General features: G+C 45.4%; 1 protein-coding gene across 3 annotated transcripts in view; it reads left to right on the top strand.

Moving 5' to 3' along the window:
- Window positions 1-12,122, top strand: part of LOC124798501 (DNA ligase 1) — a 130,125-nt gene that overhangs the window by 17,272 nt on the left and 100,731 nt on the right. For all 3 annotated transcript variants that reach the window (XM_047261959.1, XM_047261950.1, XM_047261943.1), the window contains exon 3: window positions 199-309. In XM_047261959.1, coding sequence (XP_047117915.1) covers window positions 199-309 — 111 coding nt within the window. The remainder of the gene's footprint in view (window positions 1-198; window positions 310-12,122) is intronic.

The following is a 12,122-nucleotide window of genomic DNA, read 5'->3' as shown; positions in this document are numbered from 1 at the left end:
TTTGAAATATGGAAGGAGAGTATACCAGCTACAACATATCTGTTGTGGGCAACACAGATTACTCTCAGCCTCCATTAAGCCATTCTGCAAATTTAATTTTAATTACAGTTTTGTAAACTGTAAATGTAGTTTGCAACATGTTGAAACAAAAATAATTTTTAATAATACAAATCGATATCTATGCATCTTCTTGCCCAGTGTCGAAGAAAAACCTGGAGACAATATTGACTCACCAGTAAAGGCAACAAGAACAAAGAAAAGATGTAGAATTGAGAGTGATAGTGAAGGTAGTGGAGGAGAAACTGAACGGTAAGTGTTTCTGTTATTTATGATCTCTGTCATTTATACTGAACTCATTTAAACTTATGTTTCCATAGACACTATTATTTTGTACTGTGAGATTTAGAAAATGGCATACAAAATTATTGTAGTTTTGGTTACACCAAATGTTGAAAGTTTCTTGATGGGAGCATATAACTCTCCTATTCATATCATTGGTGTATTTATTCAGTCTGCTCCCCTCTGCGGGTTCGGGGGTTCGAATAGGCCCGCGGTATTCCTCCCTGTCGTAAGAGGCGACTAAAAGGAGTCTCAGCTGTTTCGGCCTTTAATGTGATGGTCCCCTAAGGGCTTTTAACACTCCATTTCCAAATTTTTCCGTTAGTGCGTACCATTTTGGGAAGGACGCCTTATGTGATGCATTCTATATCCATCTTACTTTAAGATCTCAATATAATGGAAGGAAACATTCCACGTGGGAAAAATTATATATAAATACAAAGATGAGGTGACTTACCGAACAAAAACGCTGGCAGGTCGATAGACACACAAACAAACACAAACATACACACAAAATTCAAACTTTCGCAACAAATTGTTGCCTCATCAGGAAAGAGGGAAGGAGAGGGGAAGACGAAAGGAAGTGGGTTTTAAAGGAGAGGGTAAGGAGTCATTCCAATCCCGGGAGCGGAAAGACTTACCTTAGGGGGAAAAAAGGACAGGTATACACTCGCACACACGCACATATCCATCCACACATACAGACATGTGTGGATGGATATGTGCGTGTGTGCGAGTGTATACCTGTCCTTTTTTCCCCCTAAGGTAAGTCTTTCCGCTCCCGGGATTGGAATGACTCCTTACCCTCTCCTTTAAAACCCACTTCCTTTCGTCTTCCCCTCTCCTTCCCTCTTTCCTGGTGAGGCAACAATTTGTTGCGAAAGTTTGAATTTTGTGTGTATGTTTGTGTTTGTTTGTGTGTCTATCGACCTGCCAGCGTTTTTGTTCGGTAAGTCACCTCATCTTTGTATTTATATATAATTTTACCCTAAGATCTGGCATATTCGTTTTTCTCATGGAGTTGGACTTACACTGAGCTTCCGGCCACATCGGCTGCAGTGTGTTCCAGGTAGCCTACATTCTCTCCATTGCGCACTTCCATCTTTGCTCCCTTTATTAATGGATATTCGACACCTGACAACCAGCACGGTAGCCAGTCCGGTATGGTGGGGTCGTCATGTACGCTCTTGGTGGTAGCTCCCTGACTACACAGGGATCGCACTGCTGATGCCTGAGCTGCTACCTCCCCACGTATGCCGAGGAGTAGATGCCTATCCCTCTGGGGCATCAGGACTCACAGCAAAGGCCATCCTGCCAGGTGGTCTTTGCTGTGGCTGGGTGGCGCCTGTGGGGAGAGCCCCTGGTCGGAGTGGGTGGCATCAGGGCAGATGACCCGCAATGAAGTGTGGTACATCATCTCTCGCTGGTGGGCCTCCACAAGCAGTCTCTAAGCGATCGAGGTCTAACCTCAACGGGAAGAAATTTGATCCGAGATCATTTCCCTCCCTGGCCACTCCATGGGAGGAATGTATGGCTAAAGAAGGCAGTGCAGATTATTCTCCCCGGTACGTAGTCTGTACGCAAGTTGATGGTGAATCATTTATGTCATCCAAGCCCCAGTTTTTTGTGGAGCATATAGAGGACAAGTTCGGGGAGGTGGAGGTATTATCCAAAATGCGCTCTGGTTCAGTTCTAATCAAGACAGCATCCTCTACCCAGTCACGGAGGTTGCTCACTTGTGATAAGTTAGGGGACGTTTCAGTTAGCATCACGCCCCATAAGAGTTTAAACATGGTCCAGGGTATTATATTCCACAGGGATCTTCTCCTGCAGTCGGACGATGAACTACGCGCTAACCTAGAACAACGAGGTGTTCACTTTGTCCGGCGCGTCCATCGGGGTCCAAGGGATAATCAGGTAGCCACCAGTGCCTTCCCCCTATGAACCATGGACCTTGCTGTTGGTGGGGAGGCTTGCGTGCCTCAACGATACAGATAGACGTACCGTAGGTGCAACCACAACTGGGGGGTATCTGTTGAGAGGACAGACAAAAGTGTGGTTCCTGAAGAGGGGCAGCAGCCTTTTCAGTAGTTGCAGGGGCAACAGTCTGGATGATTGACTGATCTGGCCCTGTAACACTAACCAAAACTGCCTTGCTGTTCTGGTACTGCGAACGGCTGAAAGCAAGGGGAAACTACAGCCGTAATTTTTCCCAAGGGCATGCAGCTTTACTGTGTAGTTAAATGATGATGGCGTCCTCTTGGGTAAAATATTTCGGAGGTAAAATAGTCCCCCATTTGGATCTCTGGGCAGGGACTACTCAAGAGTACATCGTTATCAGGAGAAAGAAAACTGGCGTTCTACTGATCAGAGCATGGAATGTCAGATCCCTTAATCGGGCAGGTAGATTAGAAAATTTAAAAAGGGAAACGGATAGGTTAAAGTTAGATATAGTGGGAATTAGTGAAGTTCGGTGGCAAGAGGAACAAGACTTTTGGTCAGGTGAATACAGGGTTATGTGGCAGAATGAACAAGACTTTTGTTCAGGTGAATACAGGGTTATAAATACAAAATCAAACAGGGGTAATGCAGGAGTAGGTTTAATAATGAATAAAAAAAATAGGAATGCGGGTAAGCTACTACAAACAGCATAGTGAACGCATTATTGTGGCCAAGATAGACATGAAGCCCACGTCTACTACAGTAGTACAAGTTTATATGCCAACTAGCTCTGCAGATGATGAAGAAATTGATGAAATGTATGATGAGATAAAAGAAATTATCCAGGTAGTGAAGGGAGATAAAAATTTAATAGTCATGGGTGAATGGAATTCGACAGTAGGAAAAGGAAGAGAAGGAAACGTAGTTGGTGAATATGGATTGGGGCTAAGAGGTGAAAGAGGAAGCTGCCTGGTAGAATTTTGCACAGAGCATAACTTAATCATAGCTAACACTTGGTTCAAGAATCGTGAAAGGAGGTTGTATACATGGAAGAACCCTGGAGATACTAAAAGGTTTCGGATAGATTATATAATGGTAAGACAGAGATTTAGGAACCAGATTTTAAATTGTAAGACACTCTGACCACAATCTATTGGTTATGAACTGTAGATTAAAACTGAAGAAACTGCAAAAAGGTGGGAATTTAAGGGGATGGGACCTGGATAAACTGACTAAACCAGAGATTGTAAAGAGTTTCAAGGAGAGCATAAGGCAACAATTGACAGGAATGGAGGAAAGAAATACAGTAGAAGAAGAATGGGTAGCTTTGAGGAATGAAATAGTGAAAGCAGCAGAGGATCAAGTAGGTAAAAAGACGAGGGCTAGTAGAAATTCTTGGGTAACAGAAGAGATACTGTATTTAATTGATGAAAGGAGAAAATACAAAAATGCAGCAAGTGAAGCAGGCAAAAAGGAATACAAATGTCTCAAAAATGAGATCGACAGGAAGTGCAAAATGGCTAAGCAGGGATGGCTAGATGACAAATGTAAGGATGTAGAGGCTTATCTCATGAGGGGTAAGATAGATACTGCCTACAGGAAAATTAAAAGAGACCTTTGGAGAAAAGAGAACCACTTGCATGAATATCAAGAGCTCAGATGGAAACCCAGTTCAAAGCAACGAAGGGAAAGCAGAAAGGTGGAAGGAGTATATAGAGGGTCTATACAGTGGTGATGTTCTTGAGGACAATATTATAGAAATGGAAGAGGAGGTAGATGAAGATGAAATGGGAGATATGATACTGCATGAAGAGTTTGACAGAGCATTGAAAGACCTAAGCCGAAACAAGGCCCCGGGAGTAGACAACATTCCATTAGAACTACTGACAGCCTTGAGAGAGCCAGTCCTGACAAAACTCTACCATCTGGTGAGCAAGATGTATGAGACAAATACCCTCAGACTTCAAGAAGAATATAATAATTCCAATCCCAAAGAAAGCAGGTGTTGACAGATGTGAAAATTACCAAACTATCAGTTTCATAAGTCACAGCTGCAAAATAATAACACGAATTCTTTACAGACGAATGGAAAAACTGGTAGAAGCCGACCTCGGGGAAGATCAGTTTGGATTGCGTAGAAGTATTGGAACACGTGAGGCGGTACTGACCCCACGACTTATCGTAGAAGAAAGATTAAGGAAAGGCAAACCTACGTTTCTAGCATTTGTAGACTTAGAGAAAGCTTTTGACAATGTTGACTGGAATACTCTCTTTCAAATTCTAAAGGTGGGAGGGGTAAAACACATGGAGCGAAAGGCTATTTAGAACTTGTACAGAAAGCAAATGGCAGTTATAAGAGTCGAGGGACATGAAAGGGAAGCAGTGGTTGGGAAGGGAGTGACACAGGGTTGTAGCCTCTCCCCGTTGCTATTCAATCTTTATATTGAGCAAGCAGTAAAGGAAACGAAAGGAAAGTTCGGAGTAGGTATTAAAATCCACGGAGAAGAAATAAAAACTTTGAGGTTCGCCGATGATATTGTAATTCTGTCAGAGACAGCAAAGGACTTGGAAGAGCAGTTGAACGGAATGGACAGTATCTTGAAAGGAAGATATAAGATGAACATCTACAAAAGCAAAACGAGGATAATGGAATGAAGTCGAATTAAGTCGGGGGCTGCGGGAATTAGATTAGGAAATGAGATGCTTAAAGTAGTAGATGAGTTTTGCTATTTGGGGAGCAAAGTAACTGATGATGGTCGAAGTAGAGAGGATATAAAATGTAGACTGGCAATGGCAAGGAAAGCATTTCTGAAGAAGAGAAATTTGTAAACATCCAGTATTGATTTAAGTGTCAGGAAGTCGTTTCTGAAAGTATTTGTATGGAGTGTAGCCATGTATGGAAGTGAAACATGGACAGTAAATAGTTTAGACAAGAAGAGAATAGAAGCTTTCGAAATGTGGTGCTACAGAAGAATGCTGAAGATTAGATGGGTAGATCACATAACTAATGAGGAGGTATGGAATAGAATTGGGGAGAAGAGGAGTTTGTGGCACAACTTGACTAGAAGAAGGGATCGGTTGGCAGGACATGTTCTGAGGGATCAAGGGATCACCAATTTCGTACTGGAGGGCAGCATGGAGGGTAAAAATCGTAGAGGGAGGCCAAGAGATGAATACACTAAACAGATTCAGAAGGATGTGAGTTGCAGTAGGTACTGGGAGATGAAGCAGCTTGCACAGGATAGAGTAGCATGGAGAGCTGCATCAAACCAGTCTCAGGACTGAAGACCACAACAACAACAACAACAACAACACCGGTGCCTTCATCTTGGCCTTCGAGGGTGACGTCTTACCCGAAAAGGTCAAGGTGATGGTTTACCACTGTGATGTGAAACCATATATCCCTCCTCCGATGTGGTGTTTTAAATGCTGGAAGTTTGGGCACATGTCATCCTGCTGTACTTCCGGCATCACATGTCGAGATTGTGGACGTCCTTCGCATCTCAATACTCCATGTGCTTCGCCTCCCATCTTTGTTAACTGCGGAGAACACCATTCCTCCTGCTCGCCGGACTGTAGGATATTCCAGAAAGAACGGAAGATAATTGAATATAAGACCCTGGACCACCAGACCTACTCCGAGGCTAGGCGGAAATATGAGAGGCTCCATCCTGTGCCAATGACGTCGACCTATGCCGCTGCTGCAACGACTGTTCTCCCATCTCCTGTGTCGTCCTGTACGGTTGGATCTGTGATCAGTCAGAATCCACCAGCCCCCTTGATTGCTCCTGCTCCATCTACTTCAGGAACATCACCCCCCCCTCCCCCCCACCCATCGGGGACATCAGTTCCCCCTTCCCAGCCGGAGAAGAGTAAGACTTCTTTGGCTACTCTCGCCAGGAAGGGGTCCCTTGGGGACCTCCCTTCGCAAGTTCCGACCAACGGAAAAGCAGACACGCGCAAGTGGCTGAAACAACCACCAGTCCCTGGTCGTAGGGCCTTATGGTCATTGTCCATCCCTGAGACTGACCAAGTGAAGCCCTCCAAGCCTGAACCACTGCAGGCACAGCGAGAGAAGCAGAAAAAGAAGAAAGTCCCAAGAATAACGACATTGCGGTGGCACCGGTCCCACCGCTTCCTACAAGCTCTGCGTCTGAGGACGAGGAGGAGATTCTGGCGTCCACTGAGGACCTCGATCTCGCCGGTTCCTCAGACATCATGGATAGCACTAGCACAGGTACTCAATCGGAGGCAGCATGTGACCCAGCGGCGTAATCTGCCTTCCCAGTTCCTTCACGCCTTTCTCAGCCATGGACATCATCATCCTCCATTGGAACTGCAGCAGTTTCTGCCACTATCTAGCTGAGCTCCGACAACTTATCAGCCTACACCCTTTCTTCTGCATTGCTCTTCAGGAAACTTGGTTTTCAGCAATGCGAACCCCCGCCCTCCGTGGCTATCGGGGTTATTATAGGAACCGGGCAGCTTATGGAAGGGTGTCTGGTGGCGTCTGCATCTATGTCCTTCACTCTCTTCACAGCGAGTCTGTCCCTCAACAAACACCTTTAGAGGCTGTCGCTGTTCGGGTGTGGACGCCACGGGCTGTTACTGTCTGCAGTCTTTACATTCCACGGGATGGTGATGTCGTGCAGCATGTCCTGGCTGCGCTGATAGCCCAGTTGCTGCCACATTTCTTGTTACTGGGCGACTTCAACACCCATAATCCTCTGTGGGATGGGTCAGTGGCAACAGGTCGAGGCGCCACCATTGAGCATTTATTGGCACAGCTCGATCTTTTGATTTTAAATGATGGTGCCTTCACACACTTCAGTGTGGCGCATGGCACGTACTCCGCCATCGACCTTTCGATCTGCAGCCCTAGCCTCTTACCGTCTGTCCAATGGAGTGTGCATGACGACCTGTGTGGTAGTGACCACTTTCCGATCTTTCTGTCACTGCCACAACGTCACTCTTCTGGGCACCCTAGCAGATGGGCTATGAATAAGGCTGACTGGGACTTGTTTTCCTCCATTGCCGCTATTGAGCCTCTCTCTAATGATGCCATTGATGCGGTGGTTCACTCGGTCACCACCGGCATCGTTACTGCCGCAGAATCTGCCATTCCCCATTCTTCTGGGTCCCCTCGGCGGGGGACTGTGCCTTGGTGGTTGCCTGCGATCGCCGGTGGGCGCTCCAGCGTCACAAGCGGCATCCCTCTTTGGAAAACCTCGTCACCTTTAAACGGCTCCGTGCGCGGGCCCGCCGCCTTATCCGCCAACACAAGCAGGAGTGCTGGGAGCGGTGTGTGTCCACCATTGGCCTCCATGTCTCTCCATCGCAGGTCTGGGCCAAGATTAGACGCCTCTATGGCTATCGGACCCCTGTCAGCGTCCCTGCGCTCTCACTGAATGGAGCAGTTTGTACTGATGCCGAAGTAATTGCAAACCGCTTGGCAGAGCATTTTGCTCTGAGTTCCGCTTCTGTGGAGTATCCACTGGCCTTCCGCTCCATTAAAGAGCTGATGGAATGTCGGAGCCTTTCCTTTCGTGCCCACCATGTTGAATCCTACAATGTTCCATTCAGTGAGTGGGAATTTCACAGTGCCCTAGCTGCTTGCCCTGATATAGCTCCTGGGCCAGATCACATCCACTGTCAGATGCTGAAACACATTTCAGTGGACTGCCAGCGACGCCTCCTCGACCTTTACAACCGTATTTGGGTCGAGGGTGAATTTCCATCGCAATGGCGGGAAAGCATTGTCATCCCCGTTTTGAAAGCTGGCAAGAACCCTTTGGAGGTGGACAGCTACTGCTCCATTAGCCTCACCAGTGCTCTTTGCAAGTTGCTTGAACGGATGGTGAGCCGGCAGTTGAGTTGGGTACTCAAGTCTCGGGGCCTTCTGGCTCCGTCTCAAGGTGGGTTCCGTAAAGGCCACTCTGCCGCCGACAATTTGGTGAGCCTTGAGTCAGCCGTACAACCTTTGCCCGCCGTCAGCACCTGGTCGCTGTCTTTTCGACATGCGGAAGGCGTACGATACGACATGGTGTCGTCACATCCTCTCTACGCTTCATGGTTGGGGTCTTTGGGGTCCACTGCCGATTTTCATCTGAAATTTTCTGTCGCATCAAACCTTCCGTGTGCACGTCGCGGCCTCCCATAGTTCCTCCTGAGTTCAGGAGAACGGGGTGCCACAGGGATCTGTTTTAAGTGTCTGCCTGTTTTTAATAGCAATTAACGATCTCGCAGCGGCGGTGGGAATGTCTCTCTCAGCGTCCTTGTATGCTGACGACTTCTGCCTTTACTATAGCTCCGTTGGCATTGCAGCTGCTGAACGTCAGCTGCAGGGCGCTATCTGCAAGGCGCAGTCTTGGGCTGTAGCGCATGGCTTCCATTTTTTGGCTGCCAAGACCTGCATTATGCATTTCTGCCGGCGACACACTGTTCACCCGGAGCCGCGGCTTTATCTTGACGGCGAACTTCTTGCTGTGATGGAGTCACATAGGTTTTTGGGTGTGGTTTTTGATGCCCGGTTGACTTGGCTGCCTCATATTCGGCAGCTTAAACAGATGTGTTGGCGGCATCTAAATGCGCTGCCATGCTTGAGCCACACCAGCTGGGGCGCCGACCGATCTACCCTCTTACAGCTCTACCAGGCGTTAATCCAGTCCCGTCTGGATTATGGGAGCCTGGCTTATGGCTCAGCATCCTCATCTGCGTTGCGGGTGCTGGACCCAATCCTACACAGCGGAATACGACTTGCCACTGGTGCCTTCTGGACCAGCCCTGTGGACAGCATACTTGTGGAGGCAGGTGTCCCTCCACTACGGTTACGGCGCCAACATTTACTGGCCACTTATGCTGCCCATGTTTGTAGCTTGCCCGGGCATCCAAATTATCATCTCCTGTTCCCGCAGTCAGTCATCCATCTCCCAGAATGTCGGCCCCGGTCGGGTTGTACGATTGCCGTCCGTGTCCGAGAGCTTCTCTCTGGGCTTGGGGTTTTCCCTGTTCCACCTCCTTTTCGGGCCCCTCTGCATACACCCTCGTGGTGTGTGCCTCGCCCTTGCCTTCGGCTCGAACTGGCACAGGGCCCGAATGACTCTGTCCCTCCGGAGGCCTTCTGCCACCTCTTTTTTTCCATCCTAGCCACCTATCAGGGCTCGGGCGTTGTGTACACTGACGGTCCGATGGTTGCTGGTCGGGTCGGCTATGCTCTAACTCTAGGGGACCATTCCGGCAATGAAAATGTTGACTGCCTGGTGAAAGAGACCACCAGTAAACCATCGCTGGACGTTGGCCTCCCGGAGACTGATCTGTGAGCCTTCTTACGCCGCCAAGTTTTTGCACTATGGGACGCTGAATGGTGCAATCTGACCACACCCAATAAACTCCATGCTATTAAGGAGACGACGACTGTGTGGCGGTCATCCATGCGAGCCAATCGCAGAGAGTCAGATGTCCTTTGTCGGCTCCGCATTGGCAACACACGGCTGACACACAGTTATTTACTGCGTTGGGAGGACCCTCCTCTATGTCGCAATGGGGCGGCTTTGACAGTGGCCCACATTTTGTTGGCCTGTCCCCTTTTGCTGTGCTCAGGCAGACATATGCGCTGCCTGATACGCTCCCTGCCCTTTTAACTGATGACTCTGCCATAGCAGGCTTAGTTTTGCGTTTTATTCGGGCGGGTGGTTTTTATCAGTTAATTTGAGTGTTTGTTTTTTTGTGTTGATTCTGGCCTTTGGCGTACGGTTTTAAACTGAGTTTCTAATGTTTCTTTCGGTGGTTGGCTTCTCCTTTTTTTTGTTTCTATGGTCTGCCAACCACCGTCACACTCTTTGTGAACTTAATTTGTTTTGTCTGGTTTTTGTCTTAGTTTCTCTTGTTCTGTGTCGTCTGTCATCTTTTCTGTTGATCGTTTTTTATTCTCTGTGGGTGTTTTTAGTATTTGGAGAAAGGGACCGATGACCATAGCAGTCTGGTCCCTTTAATCCCACAAACCAACCAACCAACCAACCTTATTCAGTCTTGCAGATTTACACTGTTGCAGGAGTTGGCATGCAACATGTATGTTTGTAACTGTGTATAGTTTTGCCTTACAAGAGTACTTCATAACTAGCACTAGATAGTCTGATATGTCAGTATAATAAGTGGCCAGCTTTCAGGTTATAATTCAACTACTTAACTTGTTGATGAACAATCTTGATTTAGGTCTGTACATTTCCTCCACCTGCAATAACATCTGGGTCCAATTTCTGTATGTCAAGCAATTTTTGTTGGGTTAATGAAATAAATAATGTAGCTGAAACTGTCGAAATACTCTTAAAATAAGTTTATTGCCTCACAAAACTCATAAAAGTGACACAGGTTTTGTGCCTAAAACATGATGTAGAACTCATGTTCCATGGTTACTGTCTTTACTCCTCACATAAATACCATCAATTGCAAAATTACATTGTACATTGTTTCAGTCAAAAGTTATTTGAATTTGCATTAACATTTCAATGCTTTTACAAATGTGGTTATGAAATTTGGTTTTACAGTTCATTGCAATGAGTCTGAAACAGTTAGCATGTCGAAATACTACAGTTCTCAATTCAGAATTATGTGAAATGTATATCCATAACAATGTCTTAATTATTTTTGCTGTCTGGCTTACAATACAGTTTGATTGTAGTTAATAATATTAATTCTGTGTCTTTGTAGTTGGCTGTATTGTTATTACTATCACTTTTCTGCATATTAATTTTACAAGAGATAACTTTGAATTTTGTTTAAATTATTTTTGGCATTTTTTTAGTTAGTAGTTCAATATCATTATAAAGTAATTGCAATTGATCTTAGTTGATCACAGTTGGCTCTTGTCTTTACTTAACATTTTGTTTCAGTTTACTTGCTGCAGTTTTTTCTTGGAAATACCAAGCATCATTGCTAACATCTGAATTTTAACACCACATAGCACTACTATTGTCCTGTTATGACTAGCTTTGAATCTGTTGTGAACCTCTAAAGTAGATTAATCATGTTATTTGAAAATCACTCTATGTAACACCATGTAACTTCTCAGTTATTTTCCAAACTTTCCGCTTATAGCCATCTTCCTAGTATTACTTCCCACAACTTGATCTCTTCTCATATTGATGCATAGTGAAATTGTTTTCATATTTCCTTTTTTTACCACAGTTTGCAATGAATAATTTGTTCATTCTTCTTCACATTGCTATCATCTCACTGTGTAATGTTATTAAATGTTTCCTTGTATGAAATTTCGTTAGTAATTCTGTGCCCTTGTTATGACTGGTTGGCGGGGAAAAGTAAGCACGCATTTATAGTACGTACAAAGTTTGGACTGCGGAGGAGTGTTGTGGTAAATGACAAATGAGGAAACACAATAATACGAGTATCTTTCACACATGGATCCTCCATCCCAGCATAAGGAAAAGTGGCTATCCAGCATATCAATAGTGTTGACATTCACGCTGGCTTAGGTCTCCTCCAGTGTCCTTTCCAGTTTCTTGCCCTTAATACTACATTTTCTTTCTGTCTTTCTCTACATTACTCCTCCCATGCCCAGAAAAGGTACTTGCCTTTCGCCATTACTCATTATGCCATTAGATCCAGTGGGTTCTGAAAAGAATATTGTTAGTGACACAGTAAAACATTTAACACACATGAATAAAGATTTCTCTAACAATATTTGTTAGCTAAGGTGATGTGATCAGTAAATGTGTAAGTAGCTGTACAAATTTGAACAATTATTTTTCATGTAACAATGATTACAGATATTCTAGAAAGAGAAAATAAGCAGTTATTAGCAACCTACTTAGATACTAAATTTTCAC

The sequence above is a fragment of the Schistocerca piceifrons genome, chromosome 1 (assembly GCF_021461385.2).
Source record: "Schistocerca piceifrons isolate TAMUIC-IGC-003096 chromosome 1, iqSchPice1.1, whole genome shotgun sequence".
NCBI lineage: Eukaryota > Metazoa > Arthropoda > Insecta > Orthoptera > Acrididae > Schistocerca > Schistocerca piceifrons.
Note: the sequence above shows the minus strand (reverse complement) of the source record. Positions and strands in the feature narration are given on the sequence as shown.